Source organism: Xiphophorus maculatus, chromosome 3, assembly GCF_002775205.1.
Source record: "Xiphophorus maculatus strain JP 163 A chromosome 3, X_maculatus-5.0-male, whole genome shotgun sequence".
In the NCBI taxonomy this organism is placed as follows: domain Eukaryota; kingdom Metazoa; phylum Chordata; class Actinopteri; order Cyprinodontiformes; family Poeciliidae; genus Xiphophorus; species Xiphophorus maculatus.
The window spans coordinates 29,360,067-29,382,401 of record NC_036445.1 but is presented as its reverse complement, the minus strand read 5'-3'; the positions used below and the strand labels follow the sequence as shown (position 1 = coordinate 29,382,401).

The following is a 22,335-nucleotide window of genomic DNA, read 5'->3' as shown; positions in this document are numbered from 1 at the left end:
ATGAATCTATTAAAAACCTGGGCACAAATTTTGAATCATAACTCGATCATGCAGTCTGCTGGAAACTTCATATTGCTAACACACAATCCAAGATGGCCAGGAGCTTTTCTATAATGGAGAAATCAAAATACCTGTTAGTCTATAACTCCCTGTGTATTCTATAATACACTCTTGCACCACCATATGTCAGCTAAGGAGTTGAGGCTACAAGAGCAATTTAGATATAGTTTTCAGTTTACAAAAATAGGAATTAGAATTCCCCACTATTCTGATTTTCAGAGATCATTCAAATCCACTGTTTTTAAACTCTAAAGTATTAAAATTTGGAGATTTTGTGTAATTCAAAACTTTTACAAACAATTTATAAAGCAAAACAAAATTAACTACTGGGAAAACCTTCGAAAAAAAGTGCTTATACTACAACAAAACAAATGTGCGCTACAGAGAGAGGATTTATGGAATAGCTTAAGTAAGGTATTAAAGTCTGTTCAAAATTTTAAGAAAAAATCTAAAGCTAATACATATTTTTTTAAAATGCAGTTGAATAACATACACACCTAATATTGTAAATAACACAGAATGAGTGGTATATAATCTAATTTACTGTATTTTGCACCAATTCTGTTTGTAACAGAATGCAGGAAAATTAAGGTTTTACTACATTTTGAGCAACTTGTAACGTTTTTCTTCTTTGTTCATTTTTTTTTTTTTTGCTTTGATTTGCTCAAATAATGAAAAAAATATATACCAGAAATTTAAGAAATGCTTTTTCATTCAGAAATGTGAGCTTAGTGAAACTTGAATGTGTTCAGAAGGCCGTTTTAATCTGACAAACAAGCCTCATCAGAACATGCTCTAACTGAATATGACGTTATGGACACTCTGGAAGAAAGTGAATCTGGTTATTTCTATATAATATGGAAGCATTTCGTATTTGCTACATTTTTAAAACTTATTTCACATAAATATTATGCAGTCATACACTGTCAATGTAAACCAAACCTTCCTGAATCTTGTCACACTGATGAGGAATCCTGCAGCTCAGCCTGAGCCTGTGCAATCGCCAGGTCAGGATAATGTACTATAATACTTACATTTATAAGTGTATGTATGAATGCAAAAATTATACACAGTTATTTTAACTAGAACAAGTAGATAAATGTTCCACTAAATGAGCTCTCAGATTTCTACTCTCTAATTAGAAAAGAGACATCTAATATCTCTTTTTTCTTAAGCTTGTCAGGACTTGTTCACTACTGAAACCAATCCAGGGGGTTTTAGGGATTTTTAAATAATGACTTAATGCCTTTAGTCATCAGTCATGGTTTCCTGTCACAAGCATCGTCACAGTCTGTAAAATAAACTATCTGATCCTGACAAGCCACTTCATAAATTCTGTAGGTAGTTGGGGTTTTTTTTTCAGGTTTCAGGGAATAAAGGTTTACCTGAACTGTAAGGTTTATTTCATAGCATATATGAGGAGTACTTAAGATAAAAAATAAACAACAACAAAAAAGAGACGTTACTGAATACCTGCTGTGAAGACAAACGAATGCTTTTTTTGGACTGCAAAAAGTTCAGAACAAGCTGAGAAACATTTGGAGCTAAAGCTGCACAGGAGGAAAATCCTCATCACATCCTAATCTCACAGCATCCATCTTTGGAGGGTTGTAGCTTTCCAACTTATAAGGAATGGTTGTTATAAATCGATAAAACCGTTCATCAGGGTTCTGTGATGAACACTTGTCTTAAAGATTTTTCACTGCTTTCACTGCAAAAACACTAAATCTTACCAAGTATTTATGGTGCAAATGTCCTAGTAAACTTGAAATAAGACGAAATTAACTAACAAGTTACTTTTCAGCAAAGATGCAAGAGCTTATTTTAAGTCAATAATTCCTTAATATTGATGAAAAAGTAATTATTCCACTGGAAGATCATTTCACTTAAAGTATGGGGGAAATGTGATGTTATACTGTAAGTGAAATAATCTGCCAGTGGAATTTGTACTTTTTCATCAATATTAAAACATTATATTTTTTAATGTTTTAATATTAAAACATTAAAAAATGTTTTAATATTTTTTAATGTTAAAACATTTTTAATTGACTTAAAACTTGCTGGAAAGTTGCTTGTTAGTCACTTTTGCCTTATTTCAAGTGTACTAACATATATGCACTAAAAATAAACAAAAAATACTTGGTGAGATTTTGTGTTTTTGCAGTGTTGATGGTACACTGAGTGTTCCTCCCAGACCCCATTTGGAAGACCTGCTTTTTGGTCAAGCTTTATCTTCCTGTCTGATATCCTGAGATATTCCTTCAAGCTTGCCACTTAATGTTTCTTCCTCATGATACTGATCATCTATATTGTGGAGCGCTCCAGTCCGTCCTGCAGCCAAACAGCCTCACAACAGGATGTTCCCACTTCCTGGCCTCACAGTTGGGATGGTGGTCTCATGCTTCCAATGGTTCTTTTTCTTCTAAATGTAAGGACGGTCACTACAGCCAAACGCCTCTAGAGTTCCAGGACATGTCTTTAAATATTAAGGTCTTTCTCTCTATGTGCGTTTTCTAACTACGATGTAGATTTGTATGTAATTTCTAGAATAATGGCTTCTTCCTCGCTGAGTGGCCTTCCAGCCCATCTTGGTGCAGAACTGATTTCACTCTGCAGTCGCTCTTTCACCAACTTCAGTCAGCCTCTTCACAGGCTCTTTTGCTTATTTTACTTCAAAGGCTGACTCACACATTTTGCAACAAAACACTTTCATACCCTTAGTAAAATGGGGAATATTTCCACACTGTCTATATTTTATCTTGGTGTATAAAAATGCTTTAAAAAAATCTCAATTTTGATTAAATGATATACATTTTGGTAAAAAAAGAAAAGAAAAAGGTTTACTCAGATTTAATTTCAAACATTGTGAAAAAAATATCACAAAATGTATGTTAACACTAAATATTAGAGATTGTGTTTATCTTTTTACCCCAAGTGTACTAGAAAAAGTCCCTATGCCCGCAATTTCTGCTTTTAAAAATCAGTGAAATTGTTTATTTTATAAGTATAACCTTAACCCTCACTAAAGTAAAAACAAATTAACAGTTCACCACCTCATCAGAAGACCAAAATGAAGGTGATTTTCACATGATGGAGGTAGGTTTACCTACCAGATGATCACTGTATGTAAACTTCTGAACGGCACTGCTAAGGTGTGAGTCTCCTAGATTTCCAGTAATACAGTCATGCACTTTCTTGTTTTCAGAGGAATGCTGGGCGTTTCCCCGTGTTTATGTAAGACCTTTTCTCATGCGGTTGCATCACTCCCGATCCTAACCAGACCTGAGTCGCTTTTCTGCTGTTCAGAAACGTCGGTGCGCCTCTGAGGCCACCCGGCTTGTTTTGTTTCAGTGTCGCCCATCTGCTCGTCCCCTTTGGAAATGTGCTTTTGTAAGAGATCTCTCCCCCTCCGGAAAGTGTGTGTGTGTGTGTGTGGGGGGGGGGGGGGTGCACTGGGACTAAAGAGGAGCCGTGTTTTAAATTCCAATCAACACCACTGTCACTCTCTCCTCACACTTTACAGCAACTGACTCGGATTCAGTATTTACTCTGCGAGTGTTGATGAGAGACCTATGTGGGATGGTAGTGGAAAGTTACAGTCATGTCCTTGAAGAATAAAGATTTCTGACATACTTACCTGTCTTTCTCTCTAAATATATCAGTTCTGAACTGAATCTTTACTTCTGCTTAAGGTAAAAATGATTTATACAATATGCTTTTATGAACTTTTAGCTACCATGAAAATTGTTCACCTCCTTAAATAGCTACCATCCAGCTGGCCCATCATGGGTGTGGGAAGAGCTGAGAGTCACATAGCATGTTATGTCTTCCCAGGGCCAGGAATGTAACACCTGGAAATTAGTCATCGGCTTTTGGCCACTTTTACGAAAGGGTGGGTCACATTCACAGCACTTACCTAAAAGACATAACAATCACAAAGATGTCAGAGCTAAAAAGATTGTTTATGAAGAGTGAAGAACGGATGATAATGTTAAAAGTTGAAATAACTGGGAATAATGCAAAATTGCAGAGCAGGAAGAATTGGTCAGTTTGTCCTACTGGTTTCACACCAGAGAAGAGTTTAATAACAGCATCCGTGTGTCGAGGAATAGATGGTGTGCACAGTGCAACCAATAATTCTACTATTGTTAGACAGCTTTTCAATGTCACTTCAGTGAAATGTAACTATGAATGTTACACAAGAGAGCTAAAAAGACACAACATATGGCTTTCATAATATAGGAAATTATATTCCCAGGACTCTCCATCTGTACATTTATGGATTATTTGCAATTATTTCAGACTGCCTCTGTAGTTTTAGTTTTTCTCACAGATATTAATGCTTTATTGGCTTCGCCCTTTCAAAATAAAGGAAAATTTTGAGACTTAGTAAAAATAATAATAATAATAATAAAATAATTACTGTACTTTGATTATGTAACACATTTCTTTTTTTTTGCTGTGTTAATTTCCTCAGTTATTTTTACTGTATTCTATGTGCTAATCCTCTCCACTTTAGTGTTTTCAACTGAAATCTAACATGAGAACTGTTGCCATTACAGAAAGATTTGTGTTCAACACTTAGCCATTGTTCCGGTGTGCAGAAGCTGCTTCTCTGTGTGTCTGTGCATGTGCATACAAGACATGGCTCACGGACAGTAAAACCCACCTAACTGGTTTCTAAAGCTTTTATAGTGGAGTCCCTATGGGCTGGAGTTTCACCCTTCCCTGACCACGGTTTATTTAGAAAGTAGACACATATTTCCCCCCTTATTTTCTTCCTCTTCTTTTGCTCCTGTCTCTGCACATTGCAGCCAATATTATCTGATCCGTCCTTAAATAGGTTACAAGCTTGAAATCTTTGCTCAAGGGGAAATCATGTGACAAGGCAAAAATAGCTTCACTCTCTCCCTTTGGAAACCAACCAGAATGCAAAAATAGTAGTTTCTATTAGAAAAGGACCATAGCTGTGTCTTGTGTTCCAGTTTGTGGTGCCCTCTACGTCTTGAGCAAATACCTGTTGTTTTCAAAAACACAAGACTTTTTAGTTGATTATCATAATTATTTACTACTTAAGATATTCTATTAGCTTCTGTGTCTGCTAGTTCTATTTCTTTTCCTGCACCAAAGTTCTGATTCAGAGAATGTGATTTAGAACTTTGAAGGGGTTAAAAAGTAATAGTAAAGTAAAAGCAAAGTAATTTCTTGTTGCAAGAAAACCGCAATAGGGGGAGTACAGTTTTCCGTGTTTCACAGAATCACTGCAAAGGATGGCCATAGTAAGAATTATTTCCAAACTGTTTTTAAAATAAAGCTAACAGGGGATGTACAATACAACTACAACTCCCACAAACCGTCACGTTTGGTCGCCCTGGTAACGTTTGACGTCAGACCTCATTTGCCTCGGCGCTACTCTGGCCGTGTCTTGGACCGGTGTGATTGGGAGGAAACCCCGTTGACTGAACTCATTCGGACAGGCTGAGAGAATCAGCTGCACCTTGGTACGCCGACATCTGCTAAAATTCAGGTATGAAACAACGGCGGCTTTAGAAAAGCTGTCTTCGGTCTGATATATTTTATATGTACTTTTTAAAAATGAGTGTAAATAAATAACTGGCGGTCGAAGAAGCCCATTGTCTGCGGGTTACTGGCAGGACTGGGTGTAGCGGGGACGCTCATCAAACTACAGAACAAAGGCTAGCTTAGCTAACGTCTCAGTTCGGGATGTGTCTAATGGCTGATTTTCTAACTGAAAATAGAAAGGCGTGTCAGTTCAGAGTAGTGCAAAATCCTGCTTGATACAAATGTTGAACATGTTACCTGAAACTGTGCCGTAGATAACCGATAAGGCAAATGAGGGCTTGCTGGAAATGGCATTGTGGCAGTGAACTATTAGCTAGAGCCGATATCTATATGACATCTTGCAAATATGGTCAATTTACATTGTTACACTCCTTCGTTTGTGACAAAGTAGTTTCCGTTTTTTCCCCCCCCCAAGTGATTATTTTTAGGTACTAAAAAAACAAACGAGTTAAGTAAACGTAACATTTCCAAGTGGGCAGTTTGCCTGGCCACATTGTTAAATGTTATGTTCAGTTTGCTGCAAGAACGGTCTTCATTTTACCGTTATTACGTTTGGAAAAGCTGTCTAACTTGGAAAGCGTCTTTTTCAGGAAATAGTTGGCGCCATAGTAGAAAGTCGTCGGTCACGAGGGCCTAGCCTGTAGCTAGTTGCACTTTTCAACGGGGCTGTTTCTGTAGAGGGAATATGCTGTCCTCTTCACCAGTTGCACATTTGCTTTAATATCTGCCAGAACGTGTCGTCTTAACAAAGTCTTCAAACGAACTTTTCGTATTTTAGCTTCCGCTTGTCGGACAAGCTACAGGTACAGGGATGGGTGTGGTGAGTGTGAATGAGAGAAAAGGAGGGGGCCACATTAACGCTGAAGGCTAGAAAAGCCTTACTGAATGGAGTGACACTACTGTAATTGCAACATTATTTTTTTAGGTGTTTTTTTTGTCTTGGAAACGCTCATTTGTTGCGAATGTGGGTGGATTAGCAACATTTTAATAAGGAGTGGCTGACAAAACGAGCTTAAAGGCGAAGGTTCGTGAAATGGCCTTTGGAATGATGAGGAGATCATCCATTAAGGTCAAATATCCATAAAATTACCGCCCTGTAGTGAACCCCCCTGTTAACCCAAAGAAAATATTTAGCACAAAAATACCATAATTCTGCAGATTTTTAGGTTTTACCACAGATCATTCAACAAATATATTTCAACTATTCTACCTTTTCATTAGTTAATATATTTAGTATATTTTAGTGTTTTTAAAAAGCGTAGTTCAACCCCATTAACAGATATCTTAAAGTTCATTATTGACATAAAATATGTAATTATCACAGCAATCATAGTTTAGTATATATATATAATTATAATTATCAGGGTTTTTTTCTTTTCAAAAATTCTGTTTGCAACAAAATCAGCCATGCTTTTAAATGTGCCCTAACCTGCCAGCAGTTAGAAAGTCAAACAGTATTGAGCAAATTTATGGGTGTATTTTTATTTTTTGGTAAATGTATTTTCTCTCAAATCTGCCTCGATATCAGTGTGCTTCATTAAAAGGGAAATTGGCCTTGCCAGGTTGCAAAAGCATAACTCCAGTGACTGGAACCACAATGGCAGCTACATAATAGCCTAACAGCTCATTATTTTTTACATTTTTTGCTATAGCCAAGAAAATGCCAGTCGTCACAGGTACACTGCCAGTCTGTTCGTGTTCAAACCTTTACACTCCTTGCCCACATAGTTGAGGTATTTAACAAGTTTCCCTCTGTTTGGAACACCGGGAACATTACCACTTAATAATGGTTTAGACAGAACTTTGTGTGGAACTAAATCTGGATGGATTTTATTTTTGGCATACATTCTTCCACCAATTTTGTTTTTTTTCTTACCATTTTGTGATGGGTCAACAATATGAAAACGTAGTTAAAACCTTGCTTGTCATTTCTTGTAAGAATGAATACAATTATTAGGCTTTTATTGTACTGATAGGAATTCCATTGTGTATTTTTGTGCATTAAGTCCAGTCAGGACAGACATGGATTTTAATAGTTCAGCATTGTGATACATGGATTTAAAAAAATGGAGGGCAAACACTAGCTTGAACCTTTAGCTGCTTATTGATCAGAAAAATGTTGTATTCCGCTCTAAACTATTTTAGCAGTTTTTCTCTATTTTCTAATGTTAGCTTGGTAATAGTTAGTCAGGGTATTTGCTCCGGTAGCCAACCATTAGTGGGCTGCTTCATAGACATGCTACTGCTAGTTAAAAATTGCACTTTTAAAACGGTTATTTTTAATAAGAATGATGGATGGCACTCATTAGGGTCCATGCTGTCAGTGCAGAATGTCTTAATGAAGTGCAGCTAGCAGTGCTGCACTGCAGTTTCTCCAGCTGTCTATTTAATTTTTAATCTACCATTGTGTGACTACTTTGTCTTTTGCTCCCTGCCCCTGCAGTGAGCAGCCATGAGCGAATCATCTCAGAAGGAACTGGTACAAAAGGCCAAGCTGGCCGAGCAGGCCGAGCGCTACGACGACATGGCTGCCGCCATGAAATCGGTGACGGAGGAGGGCGAGGAGCTGACGAACGAGGAGCGCAACCTGCTGTCGGTGGCCTATAAAAACGTGGTGGGTGCCCGGCGCTCATCTTGGCGCGTGGTGTCCAGCATCGAGCAGAAAGCAGATGCCAGCGAGGGCAGACAAGCCAAGGTCAAAGAGTACCGGGAGAAAATCGAGGGAGAGCTGAAAGAAATCTGCAATGACGTTCTGGTGAGTTTGGATCTGTCTGTCTTATTCTTTATCGCCTCCCTTTTGTTGGTTTCATATGAGGACACAAAAAGTCCTGTTTCTTCCTTTAAAAAGAGAGCAACATGCTTGTATATTATTTTTGTCATTGGGTTTAATCTTTAAATTTGATCACTTTCATATTAGGTTTGTTAAATAGGATTCCAAAGAGCCAGTTACAGAAAAAGTTGGTCATCTGAATATTGTAATTCAAGCCTGGTTTGTTAACAAAACCAAATTGTTTCCTGAAAAAGCTGATCGAATATGTTTAATATTTCTTACCCAGGTTCCTCTGTTCTATGTGACGTAGCAGATGTGTAAGTCTATTAAGAAGGCTCGACTTAACAATACTAATGCTCCGAGTGAGTCATCTCTCCTGCAGTTGTATGTACCACTGTTGTAACAAAGCAGAAGCTTTAAAGTTTATTTTTAATAATTTACCAATCTATATATTTTTTTTCAGTTGACATGAGGATGTGTAACATGCTATACAATAGTTAATCAGTTTCCTGTAGTGGTTGGCATGAGGTAGTGTTATGCTACAAAATGTTTTGATAACTTACCATTTAAGATTTAGCTTTGGTTGAATCAGTTTTACTACTTGTTAAATTCCAATCACCTTAAGGCCACTTTATTTGTTAAATTAGTGTTTATAATTTTGTGCCAATATAAACCTCTTCATCGTTGTGCAGGGCTTCAGCATGTTATCTGCCCAGCGATGACTCAAAGTCTTAATCCTATAATGACCGAAGCTGACCCTCCAGTATTGTGCATCACTTGCAGCCTTATGGAGAGTAAAAGAGACAGATGGTATTGATAGAGGAAGAGGAGTTGAGTTTAAGTTTTGTCCAGTCAAAACTAAAGGACTTTATTTATGTTTTGATTTTTACAGGAGAAAATGTTTTAAAGTCATAAAAATGATGAAGTATGCAATTACCTATCTACCTTTTATATTGTTCCCACCTTGAGATACTATTCAACAGTAGTAACAGCACTGTTATAATGCTGCTTTAAATCAACATAGAGGGTGTGGCAGCTTTTTGTCCTGCTGGGCTCCCCCTACTGTTCCTGAATGCAACAGCATTGTGTTTAAAATATTTTGAATAGGCTTTGCACATGGAAATATATTTGAGATTTCTTTTTATCTTATCAAAATACATCACCTTGTTTTTTAATAGACAATAACGAAACTTTATACAATTAAAGCTCCAATAATTACTAGCCTGACAGCAACATGTCATTTCTTTTCAGCCACTGTTGGATAATAACATATTTATGGTCTCTTGCGTTTCCATTTTAGTCTTAAATCCATTGTACTGTGTGAATAAAATGCTTACATTTAATATTTTATGCCGCTGTCAGTTTTATTGTGAGGTGAATGGGAATAAAATCAGTTTTTCTTCTACCTGAGATGCTATTTAGAGGTCTGTTTAAGTTTTAACTACAATTTTATTAGCTGGGCTTGTGGAATCTAATGGTCACTATGCTGCACTGCTGTCACGTTCTGCTCTCACAGATCAATAAACCACTGGCTTGCACAGGTTTTCCTATTCTAAATGACATGAATTGGATTTTCCGTTGACCCCAAAAAGCCATGTGAGACCTTTGCATGATGAAACTCCTACTTGCCTATAAAAGATTTTTCTGTTTTTAAATTGTGCAGAAACACCATCCCCACTTCAGTGTAATTTTCTTCTGCTCTGTACTGCCATAGTGATATCCTGATTTTAGCTGTGCCCTTGCCAGTGGCCTAGTTCTACATTCACATCCCACAGGGCTTCCGCTATCTTTCACATTGGTTTAAGAGCATTCAGCAAATGCATGCTCTCATTAGCCTTGTTTATTCCTTTATTCTTTTAATATGCAAATGAGCTGTATTCAAAGAGGGTCTTGAGAACTTTAAAAACGGCCCATTGTCTTCCAGTCGATTTGGATTTGAGCGGCAATCACACATTGTAATTTATTTTGTAGGATCATAAATGAAGGTCTTTTGCTTCTCTCTAACAGGAGAATCCATAGATTTATGCCATTATGTCATAAGTTTCATAATCAAGAGTTCTAACAGCAGGTTACCATTGCTCACAATGAGATGGCTGGCTTTCCTTCAGCTAGCGCTCAGGTTAGCAACCAGAGCAGATTATCAAGCGGTGCATACTTGTGTCATAGAGAGCCAAGCTGGTGTCTATGTGACCTACTTCCTCATCAGTTCAGCTGCCTGCTTCCTCTCTCTACTCACACCAGCTTCCATCCATACTCCTAGTATCCCTTCATCTCTTCAGATCACTCCTCTCCCCTAATGCACCCCCGCCCATATGCTATCATGCTATCACATCCACTTAGGTCCGGCCCCCTCTGTGGTCCCTGAAGCATCTGTGATGTAGCCTGGCCAATTTTTCAGGCCTGGAGGTTAATTAGACATGCTTAGCTTATTTCTACCACTGATTTATGTCTGAAACCTATGGATTGGAAAATCTGTGTACTTGCACAAGTTGAACAACCAACAGTGTGTTTTGGAGGAACAAGTGGATGTAAAATTTAGAGGGTAGATGAATACAAACTTGGAAAAAATATAACTACTTTTTTGGTTTTGTTTTCAAGGGTCTTTTGGACAAGTTCCTCATCCCCAAAGCAGAGGCAGCAGAGAGCAAAGTATTTTATTTGAAAATGAAAGGAGACTACTTCCGCTACTTGGCTGAGGTGGCGACAGGAGACGAGAAGGACGGTACGCCTCTGTTCACTTCTGCTATATGCAACATTGCTGATGTGTCACAGTGAGACTACTGTCATTCACAGCATTCACAGCAAAACAATTCCCAGGGTAAACACTACTACAGTTTGTTTACCCTGGTGATGATGTCTTACAATTGCTGTATTTAAGGTGTTTTAAGACTTTCTGGTAAGCCTTTATCAATACTTTTTTTTAGATATTCTGCTACACACAACTGTTTTAAGTTCAAAGTGCATCATGGAACGAAGCATCAAAGCAGCAGGTTCATAGACAGGAAGTCAAAGCGCTTTACATTACAGGAACAACATGTCACTTAGAAATTGATCTGTTCTGGGTAGTTCATAAAGGTTCATACGGTATTAGACTAAAAAATGAACAAGTAAAATAAGCAGCCGAACATGGCACTGTGCAATACACACTAACTGCTACTTTGCTGCAGCATGTCCAATCCTGTTTGCTAAAACTTGCAGCCTTTAATTTAAATGATATATGTGAAAAACCTGATCCTCGTATGTGTTTAAAACAGAAAAGATTGGATGAATCCTCCAAACCTTCTCCAATGTTTGCTACAGAACTTTTTTGTTTGCTTTATATTCCTTTATGCTAACAATTAATGTATGTTCAATTATCCAATTGCATTATAAAATGCTTAAAATTAGGTCCTGTGCTCAGATGATTGTTCTGTTTTCTCATATTTTTTGTCATTATTATTTCAGGCATCATCAAAGATTCACAGAAGGCTTACCAACAGGCCTTCGACATCAGCAAAGCAGAGATGCAGCCGACTCACCCGATACGCCTCGGACTAGCCCTTAATTTCTCTGTGTTCTTCTACGAGATCCTCAATTCCCCCGAAGAGGCTTGCAAGCTAGCCAAGCAGGTAATTCAATACTCAAGAACGCAGACGCTTTGTATTCAATGCGGTTAATTGCAGATCACCAACAAACACACTTATCCTTTCATTTTCAAATGTGATGGAGTGGAACCCAGACATCCCTCTCTCCAGAAATATTCTCCGGCTTTTTCTTGAGGCATCTCAAATTGTTCCCAGGAACACAAAGTTTATATATGACTGATGAATGGATTGACCTTCTGAATAGGCAGACATGAAAGACGAATCGCATCATCTTATTATACCTCTAAAAATTGACTTTTTATAACCTCCAGGCCTTCGACGATGCCATCGCAGAGCTTGACACACTGAGTGAAGAATCGTACAAAGACAGTACACTAATCATGCAGCTATTGAGAGACAACTTGACAGTAAGTTTCCCTTTTTAATTATTATTTTGTGCAATCAAATTTTTTGGCATTGGGGAAAATTGGATGAGCAAAGCAAAGAGTTGAGCGATTCAAAAGTTTGATCATCTCCTTCCTCAGCTTTGGACTTCTGACAACGCAGTCGAGGGAGAGGAATCAGAGGAGCCCAAAGAATGAGCCTCACCCTCAGTCATCCCCGTCTGCCTGACATCATCCAAAGTCCTCTTTATTGTGATCAGCACTTCGACCACCTCATCCATGACATCCAGTTTGATCCTTTGTTTCTCTATCTAGGTCATCCCTCTCTTTTTGGTTGCTGTTGTTCTGCAGTAAGTGCAGATACACAGGTAGGGGCTTTAAAGTGTGATGGGAGGGTTCATGCATGTTTTGGGGTTGGGTTGCCTGCTGACCTTTTTCCAGGGTCTAAGCATTTTTGGGGGTTTTCCAGTCCTGAGACTTGCAACAAGCAGTTTTAAAAGCCACAAAAAAGAATTACTGTGTGTCCTAAATATAAAAGGTGCTGTTTATATGCAGCCACATCTTTTGATGATCAATTAGTGGTTGCTCAATACCAACCTGCCTGCTTGTACCTGACTTGGCAGAAGGAGGAATTACAGCAAAGGCAGACACAATGATGACATAATGGGGGAGAGCTGGTGATGAAGGGCCAGATTTTTACAAAGGTTACATTCCATAAACTGTTATCAATCTTCTACTGTCTTTTTTTTCTTTTGTTGGGGGGGCTGCTTTTGTATGTCTATGTATCCATTACGAGGTATAGAAAATTAAAAGAACAAGAGCACAAGCTTGTACTGTTGCTGTTTTTGTATGAGCACCTCAGTAAGTATAAAAAATCCCACTTTTTATATAATTAAAAGTTTTTGAAAATAAGTTTCTTTTTTTTTTCCAGTTCTTGCATAAAGTTGGTCAAAGGGTAGTCTGGAGAAGTAAACGGTTGTTGTTGGCGGGTTAGCTTTGTCTCTTTGGAGTTTTCATACTAAACACTTGAGCGTAACTGTCATTTGGGGGTAATGCATAATTTCATTTAAGTAAAATAAACGATTTAAAAGGTTTAACTTGTCCTTTGTTTTCCTTACTTAAATATATAGTCATCTTCAGTGTTCTGCCATGAGTCATGACATGTTTCAAAGTCATCTGCAAGCTCAGCATTTAAGCATGGTCACCTAAAAGTTCAGTTTGGCTAAACATAGTAATCTGGATAAGGTTTTAAGATTTTAATTTCTTGTAGAAAACAGGACATGCATTTAATTTTTTTAAATTACCTTGTTTTACTATAAGTTTTAAATAAGCCATACTGTAAATGTTAATTTAGTTTTGATTTAATGTTAAATTATTAAATGTAGCAAGCTAATCCTGTCTTCTCTTCTTTTTTTTTTTTGCTTTTGGTTCTCTTCTAAACATCAACAGTTGAAATACATCAGACAATGGATGAAAAGCTTTGCAATTTGTTGTTCTGAATAAGATTGTTTTCACTGTGGTTTGTTCCAAAAGGGGAAATCTCCACATTCTTTACTGCCATGAATGGAGAGTCAGCTACCCATAAACTACCGTTTGGGTGCGTCTTCCACTCTAAGGGCTCTACTTGATCACAGGGCAGATTCAACACAAGAATGCTGAAGGCCTACTGTGCTGTATTACTATGACCTAATACTCAATTTAAGTAAGATGGCCTCTGTATTCCTTCTTAGTAAACGTACTTATTTAGGATAATTTAAAATATAAGGATTCTTCATTGTTGTAAACGTCGAAATGGCTAAAAAATTAGTGTTCCATTCAAGAAGTCGAAAACTAAGTGTTGGTGCGATTTAGCACCCCCTGCAGTCTTTATGCTGGTATTACAGATGTGCACTCCCTTGCAGGCTCTACAACTCGGAAATGTTTGTAGAGCCCGCACAGAAAGTACAATCTTTACAAACGTTTTGCTTAATGAAACAAATACAATGCATGTAAATGTTTAACTTAGAAGAAGCGGACTGCTCTGTTCTGTTTAAGCAGTCCTGTCAAGGTTCCTATATTCAGATTCTACTAATTGGATGATGTTTTTGTTAGAACATGGTCCAAATATGCACTAATTATATGTGAACTGTTACGTGTTAAAATAGCAATCAAAAGTTTTATAAATTTTTAGAAGTCAAACATGTCTGAGATGGAAGTTCCCTGTACAGGGAAGCTGCAAGGATTTGAGGTATTAAAGATGGATTAGTGAAGTGCAGGCATGGGAAGAAGAAAGTACTTCATCTTCCAAGTCTGGTGTTTTTTATATCAGAGCATAATAAACAAAATTTTGTCTTTAAAGTTCTACATATTTTAAAGTAAAAGGAATCACACAACAGCTTACACAATGCCATCACTTGCTAATAAACAATAAAGCACTTTATTGTTCCATTTAGGTAGATTTATGGCTCTTTTTATGCACTGTTCTCTTAAGGTTCTGTAATAGCAATTAAATCATTTTGAGGTCTGGATTTTGTCTGGACCTTTGCAATATTTCTTTTTCAGCCTTAGTTCATAGTTCTTTGACAGCAAGGTCTCCAGGTCCTGCATCATTCTTCTAGCAACCCCTCCAAAAAGCCATATTTGTTTTGACACTTTCTTCCTGTCCTGTCAAAGCTAGAATTTATGGATAAAAACTCATCGTTTCCCTGGGCTCGTCTTAAGCTCTAATTTTCTGAGAAACTGGGTTTACATTTTTCAAATGACGTATAGGTAATTCTTAGTAAGAGTATTCATTTAAATTCTCTACACGTTATTTTACTCATAAACATAAAATATCGCGAGATATGTGACGTTAACCACGGTTAGTGCACGCGCCGGCGTTTCGACTGGAATCTGGAAACAGCCTCCCCCGTCCTTCCTTTCATTCTTGTAATCCGTCTGCGTAGGGTGTGCTCCGGAGCTAGCCTCAGCACACATTTTATTATTATGAAACAAACCAAAAGCTAGTGAGCACCCGCAGACATATTTTTATAAGAAAACCTAATATCGGTGAAGCAGGATTTGATTTGCTAATCAAGCAACGCGAAGAAGACGCTGCCTTCGGAAAAGAACGAAAGACTGAACGACGAAAACGCTGTTAGCAAGCTACGTTACTAGCGTCATTGTTGAGAGCGCGGCTAATTAACGATAGCCTGTTAGTCCCCCCTCTCACATTTAAAGAAGTCTTACTAATAGTAAGTTAATTGTCGCTGTTTGTGTCTTGTTGTATCGATAGTTTAGCACTCTTTGTGATTTTGAAGGCGCTAAAATTCTCAAATTGTTACATTTAAGCCATATCGGGTAGGCCGCACTCCGACATTTTGCTACATAGCCGAGCTACATAGCCCACGTTGTTAGCAGTTAACGGTTTTTTTCTGTCTCTTCTCTTTTTATTTGCCAGAACAGAGAGAAGATAACGTATTTAGCTGTCCTGACAGCCACCGTTGCGCGTCGAACTCAAACAGCTATCTGATTGAAAACAAACGTCGCCCGACATGAATCCCAGCGCGCCTAGCTACCCCATGGCCTCGCTCTACGTAGGAGACCTGCACCCAGATGTTACCGAGGCCATGCTCTACGAGAAATTCAGCCCGGCCGGACCCATCCTGTCGATCAGAGTGTGCAGAGACATGATCACCCGCCGTTCGCTGGGATATGCGTATGTTAACTTCCAACAACCAGCTGATGGTAGGATATAGTTACAAAGATAAGTCACTCGTACTTAATATACGACAGGATGCCTAAGGTTATTTTGTTTTATTTTTTAAAAACGTTTCTAGCTGAAAGGGCTTTGGACACGATGAACTTCGATGTGATTAAGGGCAGGCCTCTCCGCATCATGTGGTCCCAGCGTGACCCCTCCTTGAGGAAGAGCGGGGTGGGAAACATCTTCATCAAAAACCTCGACAAGTCCATTGACAACAAGGCCCTTTATGACACCTTCTCTGCGTTTGGAAACATCCTCTCTTGCAAGGTAAGACATCGACAGATCTATTCTGTGTTAATGCACGAGTTAGGATTTCACAAGATTTAAGCTAGTTTGTAATGCTTGGCCTGCATGGTGTGTGTGTGTGTTTCAATGTTTTTTTAACATCCTCAAATCTGTCCTTTCTAAGGTGGTTTGTGATGAAAATGGCTCAAAAGGTTACGGTTTTGTGCACTTTGAGACCCACGAAGCAGCTGAGCGTGCCATTGAGAAAATGAACGGCATGTTGCTCAATGACAGAAAAGTGTAAGTGGTGGAGATTGTTACACTTTTGTTTTTAAAACGTGTGAGGGGAATGTGTTTAACAAACATTTTGACGCCTAACTCAAAGCACTATTTTTGTGTTTTCCTGCATTTTGTCAACCAGCGTCCGGTAAACTCGAAACATTTACGAATAAAGTATCTCTAAAATACAGAGAATCGGTACATTTTGAATTTGATTCTTAAGAAAAATCAACCATAATTTGGATGTAACCACGTTGATGCAGTCTGTATTTGTATACTCCTGCTGTTTTATATCAAAGTGTGTGATTTAAGCATACTTTTGTCATTTTTTTTAATAGATTTGTCGGCCGCTTCAAGTCGCGCAAAGAGAGGGAGGCTGAGCTGGGGGCACGTGCCAGAGAGTTTACCAACGTTTACATCAAAAACTTCGGGGAGGACATGGATGACGAGAAGCTGAAAGAGTTATTTAGCAAATATGGTGAGACGTCAAGATTTCAGATGCCGACGATTGCAAGTCGCCAGCTATCGGGATGAAGTGGCTGGGTAAATGTGTTGATTAGCCTGCCTCTTTCCGAAGGTCCTGCGCTCAGCATCCGGGTTATGACAGACGATGGCGGCAAGTCCAAGGGATTCGGCTTTGTCAGCTTTGAGAGACACGAAGATGCTCAGAAGGTTAGCATAGGTTTCATGTCTTTTTTTATTATAATTATTATTATTTTTTATCAAACTTCAGTTTCACGTTTGCCATTTGAATTTGAATCTGAACGTGTGTTGGCTCCATTTCTGGTGGCTTTGTAGGCCGTGGACGACATGAACGGCAAAGAACTGAATGGCCGACAGGTGTATGTGGGCCGCGCGCAGAAGAAGGGCGAGCGCCAGAATGAACTTAAACGCAAATTTGAACAGATGAAGCAAGATCGTATGACCAGATACCAGGTTGGTGTTCGTTCCGTGATGGTTAAACAGTTAACATGTTACAGGGTTTGATAGAGATATGAGTCTAGAAAATAAAAATTTAAATTTCTCAAGTAGTTAGTGAGATGAGACAATATGGCACCGTAAGCTAACCTTGGCTGTGACCTCTGTTTAATGTCACAAATGTGGTTCCTTTATCTGTATGTGTGGATAATAACTAGCTGCAGAGATAAACCTTTTAGGACCCAATACTGTGTAAGGCTGTAAGTAAAACAAGGACATAAATATTAATTGGATTGAAAAATAATTTATTTAGACTATTTCTACCAAAATGCATCTGTGTATTTGTAGATACATATAATTTTTTTTTACACATAGAGTGTACTTGATACTTTGACCATCTGTCAAGGCTGAATATACATCTTATGAATCCACATCTTGTACTCACAGGAGTACACTTACAACCTTTGATTTGGTAATACAGTCACAAGATCCAGTGAATCATTTACAAGCTGATAAAGGTCTGCATTGTTTGAGCAGTATGGCAGCTCAACTGCAAACCCCACTGCTTCATAGAGAAGGCAAGATAAATGTAATTTAATTGAATTGTTTGATTAGAACAGTGTTTTCCTTATTCAGAGAACAGAAACGTCTGAATAACTTATTGAGCGTACTGTACTACTTGAGAACCAGGACCAATTGGAATGTATGTGTGATTGAACCTTTTTCTTTATAAAGACTTTTGTTGTGAATTGGCTCTATATAAATTTAATAGAATTAATCAACATTATCGCAATATACAGCAATTAGCAAAATAACTAAATTTCATCCTTTGTCCTAAGTAAGCACAATAAAAAAAAACCACAACAGTATTTATAGATTTATTAAAATAAAACAAATTTAACAGAATAAAAGACTCAAACAATCTAAAATTGGTATACAAGATTGAATAAAGATTGGTTTTATAGCATCAATATTCAGTCACATTTCAGAATCGTAACTATTTAAATTCCACTGAAGTTGGGCTTTATTTTGTTTCATTTCTCTTTTCCCAGGGTGTCAACCTGTACGTTAAAAACCTCGACGACGGCCTAGATGACGAGCGTCTGCGCAAGGAGTTCTCCCCGTTCGGGACCATCACCAGTGCGAAGGTAAAGCCAATCTTCTATTTCAGACAAAACGTCTCAGCCGGTGGTCTGAAAACGCAACAGATGTCTTCCACTCTTGCTTTAGGTGATGATGGAGGGCGGCCGCAGCAAAGGTTTCGGCTTTGTGTGCTTCTCGTCGCCAGAAGAGGCCACTAAAGCCGTAACGGAGATGAATGGGCGCATCGTGGCCACGAAGCCTCTGTATGTGGCACTGGCTCAGCGGAAGGAAGAGCGCCAAGCCCACCTGACCAATCAGTACATGCAGAGGATGGCCACGGTCCGGGCCGTGCCCAACCCTGTCCTCAACCCCTACCAGCCCGCTCCACCCTCAGGCTACTTCATGGCAGCTATTCCACAGGTGAACCCCCCAAGCAGCTGATTAACATTGTTTGCTAATATTCCATTAGTGCTTTTATGTGGATTTGTCTTTAACAATACATGTTGGTGTTGTTAGGCTCAGAACCGCGCTGCATATTACTCCGCCAACCAGTTGGCCCAGCTCCGCCCCGGTCCTCGCTGGGCCGCTCAGGGAGTGCGACCTCAGCGTAAGTCGTTTCTCCTATGTTCCTTTAAAGCTGCAGTATGTAACTTATCGATAAGTTAAGGAGGAGACCCTCCTCCTCCCTGTGATTGTATTTTGTAGTCAACACTGGGAGAAGACGGCTTGCGTTTTTTTTTTTCACAGATTTTTCCATACGTGTGTCACAATATAGTGACAGTTTTAACAAATATGTAAAAGAAATATATATTTTTTATAAAACTTGCATACTGCAACTTGAACTCTTAAACATCCTGATGTCGGTGCATTAATTGTGTGGAATTTCTTCAGATTTCCAAAACATGCCCAACGCCATGCGTCCGTCAGCACCAAGGCCCCAGACCTTCAACACCATTCGTCCTACCACTACCACCAACACCCAGGTCCCGCGCATGATGGCCTCCCAGCGCATGCGTAAGGATTTCACGTCACAGCATCCTAACGAAGTGGTCGCTCTCTGTGGGCGTTTTTAAACCAATCGTCTCTCTGGTTCTCCCCTCAGCCACCCAGGCCCTCGGCCAGCGCCCTGCCAGCGCTTCAGCCACTGCAGCACCAGTCCGTGCCATGCCTGGGTACAAATATGCTGCTGGTGTGCGCAACCCACAGCAACACATGGCGTCCCAGCCACAAGTTGCCATGCAGCAAGTAAGAGGGCCTTTTGCATTTACGTACAAATCAATCGTTTCAAATAGAGATTCACTTTTTTTCACTTTTGATACCAATATCTGAGGTTTAGTGTCGTCTAGTCCAGTACAGAATGACAGTGCTGGATTGACATGAGATGTGCTGAATTACAAATGTATTTGATAACTCTTCACCAGTACAACACACTTAAATACACCAATAGCTTCATGTTTATTTTTGTTTTCTTTATTTATTTTGAACATGATAGAAATATAAAATCACACACGAGCAAGGAATGCAAAAGACACATTTTTGTACAATAATCTTAACATGCTCTAACACTAAAGGAGTAGGAAGAAGTAAGAAAACTATGAACTTCTACCCCATAAACTTATACAGTATTTCCAGATGGAGCCTCATTATTATTAAAAAAAAAAACAAAATTAAGAAAATGACACAAGTTAGTTAATTGTTCCATCTTATCTGGATGTACATGTCTAAATACATATATAAGTGGAATTAGGGATTCAAAATTCATCCATACCCACACACTCATATGCTCTAGCCTCAATTTACATATTCACATTAGTGTTATCTCTAAACTGCTCAGAAAGTGGAATTAGGGATTCAAAATGTAATGTCAAATAAATTGAGAACCATAGAATTAAACGGAAAAGACCTGCCCTTATGGATTGGGGACATTGGCATTAAAACTCGATCTAGAAATGTTTAATATCTGGACCCATACAGATACCTACGTTATTGGCACAGTTGGTTTAGACTGATGTCTTTCTGTCCCTCAGCCTGCTGTCCATGTCCAAGGACAGGAGCCCCTGACTGCTTCCATGCTGGCTGCTGCTCCTCCTCAGGAGCAGAAGCAGATGCTGGGTGAGTGAACCATCAGCTCTGATGGAGATTTCTGGGACTCTTAAAAACACCTTCAGTTGAGTTCTGTTTTATGACCCAGTTGGCTGCTTCCCTCCTCAGGTGAGCGTCTGTTCCCCCTGATCCAGAATATGCATCCCAGCCTGGCTGGCAAGATCACCGGTATGCTTCTGGAGATAGACAACTCTGAGCTGCTTCATATGCTTGAGTCACCTGAATCTCTGCGCTCCAAGGTTTGCTTCATCTTTAACATATTGACTTGTGTGGAAACACTACTTTTGCTTTGGGGTTCACACACATTTCTGTTTCAGGTGGATGAGGCTGTTGCTGTGCTCCAGGCCCACCAGGCCAAAGAGGCTGCGCAGAAGTCCACCACACCTGCCGGTGTTCCTAGCGTCTAAGGTGGGGACAATACACAGTTATACATTATGAACATTGTTCAAACTATTGTCTGAAATATTTATTTATTTTTTTTATTTTGCAGCTTGAGCATTTTGAAACCTGCTTCACCGATGGAAAAAGAGAAAAAAAACTTAAACATTGAAAAACCTAAAACTCAGAAAACATCGCAAAACGATAAATTATTTCTTAAAAAAAAAAAGAAGAAATTGAATCTGCCAGGTCTAGAGATGGTTTGACTAGACCTTGATCATAAACAAAAATTAGTTAAAAAAATAGCAAAATAGATAAAATTGAAAATTGTAATAAATTTGAATGCATTCCTCTGTTTTATGTCATTTTACTGTGTCAGTGCTCAAACTGTCGGCAATGTCAGGGAAATGGTTGCTGAGCAGTTTGAGGTGATTTGTATCGTAAACTACTGGCTGTAATAAAACGTCATTCGAAATTACACCTCCCTGTGTTGGATTTATTGTTAACACGACTGATTAGAGAAATCACGTTCCATTTGTCACACATCACGTCTTCAACGTTTCAGTTTCTCAGCAGCTTTCTCCACTAGGTGTCACTGTTGTGTCAGAGTCACAGGACTGACTCAATCCTTTTTGCCCCGACATTTATTAAAGCGTCGCAGTAAACCATCTGCCTCCGTTCTTGAGCATTACATTGAGACAAATCTGTCTTGAACAATACAAATGTGTACAGAATGTTCAAGTGGTTGAAAAACACCCTGTATTCTGTCACATGATGTCAAAATTCTGGTACAAGCAGTTTACTTGTTGGTTTTTCAGCTTAATTCGGAATTTCCTATTCAAGTACGGGGTTTCAAACATGTGACGGGATTTGAATGTAGTTAATGAGCTTTCTAACTATGCAGGCTTATACTTCATTTCGTCCTGAATCACTTGGACGCACAGAGCTTTCATATAATCCCTTCTATCTTGGATTGGATTTGGTGCTCTAAAACTGTCTTGTCTGCCTTCTCATTACCAAATTGTCTCATGTACTAGTCTATCTGCCCATTTTGTACCAAACCAAATTAAAGAGGAAAAATTGTAAGTTCTTCAGTAAAAAGGCTATTTGTGGAATCACTTGTAGCATATAGCTAAATATATATGTTTAAAAAAATCACCTTCAGTGGGTGCTTCCTAAATAGTTATTGACTGGCCATAAAAATTAAATTTTACTCCTTTGTAATAACTAGAATAAGTTTGGAGT

General features: G+C 38.7%; 2 protein-coding genes across 5 annotated transcripts; both read left to right on the top strand.

Annotated features, from left to right (window-relative positions):
* The first annotated feature begins 5,478 nt into the window (after positions 1–5,478).
* LOC102222783 (14-3-3 protein zeta/delta-like) lies at positions 5,479–13,474 on the top strand. The gene is made up of 6 exons (XM_005803461.2): positions 5,479–5,587; positions 8,087–8,398; positions 11,012–11,135; positions 11,858–12,021; positions 12,309–12,404; positions 12,522–13,474. The coding sequence occupies exons 2-6, from the start codon at positions 8,096–8,098 to the stop codon at positions 12,576–12,578; spliced, it is 744 nt and encodes a 247-aa protein (XP_005803518.1). The 5' UTR covers positions 5,479–5,587; positions 8,087–8,095; the 3' UTR covers positions 12,579–13,474.
* Positions 13,475–15,270: 1,796 nt separating this feature from the next.
* On the top strand, positions 15,271–21,568 carry pabpc1 (poly(A) binding protein cytoplasmic 1). 4 transcript variants are annotated; one of them, XM_005803454.3, is made up of 16 exons: positions 15,271–15,592; positions 15,804–16,085; positions 16,178–16,371; positions 16,514–16,629; positions 16,947–17,086; positions 17,186–17,280; positions 17,407–17,544; positions 18,579–18,674; positions 18,757–19,029; positions 19,126–19,216; positions 19,501–19,623; positions 19,712–19,854; positions 20,637–20,721; positions 20,821–20,951; positions 21,030–21,120; positions 21,203–21,568. In XM_005803454.3, exons 2-15 carry the CDS (start codon positions 15,893–15,895, stop codon positions 21,117–21,119), a joined length of 1,908 nt encoding a protein of 635 aa, XP_005803511.1. In that variant the 5' UTR covers positions 15,271–15,592; positions 15,804–15,892; the 3' UTR covers position 21,120; positions 21,203–21,568. The 4 variants fall into 4 exon arrangements, with proteins under 4 accessions (XP_005803511.1, XP_014325896.1, XP_005803514.1 ...); XM_014470410.2 differs by having other exon boundaries at positions 15,799–16,085; XM_005803457.2 differs by lacking the exon at positions 15,271–15,592 and adding an exon at positions 15,610–15,698.
* The last annotated feature ends 767 nt before the right edge of the window (positions 21,569–22,335 follow it).

What these genes read in the sequence shown, in the direction of transcription:
- LOC102222783 (XM_005803461.2), top strand. Translation starts at nt 8,096, where the DNA reads ATGAGCGAATCATCTCAGAAGGAACTGGTACAAAAGGCCAAGCTGGCC. An exon ending in AAATCTGCAATGACGTTCTG is followed by an intron (nt 8,399 to 11,011) that starts GTGAGTTTGGAT and finishes TTTGTTTTCAAG; the next exon opens with GGTCTTTTGGACAAGTTCCT. An exon ending in CTTGCAAGCTAGCCAAGCAG is followed by an intron (nt 12,022 to 12,308) that starts GTAATTCAATAC and finishes TATAACCTCCAG; the next exon opens with GCCTTCGACGATGCCATCGC.
- pabpc1 (XM_005803454.3), top strand. Translation starts at nt 15,893, where the DNA reads ATGAATCCCAGCGCGCCTAGCTACCCCATGGCCTCGCTCTACGTAGGA. An exon ending in ATCGTATGACCAGATACCAG is followed by an intron (nt 17,545 to 18,578) that starts GTTGGTGTTCGT and finishes CTCTTTTCCCAG; the next exon opens with GGTGTCAACCTGTACGTTAA. An exon ending in CACAAGTTGCCATGCAGCAA is followed by an intron (nt 19,855 to 20,636) that starts GTAAGAGGGCCT and finishes TCTGTCCCTCAG; the next exon opens with CCTGCTGTCCATGTCCAAGG.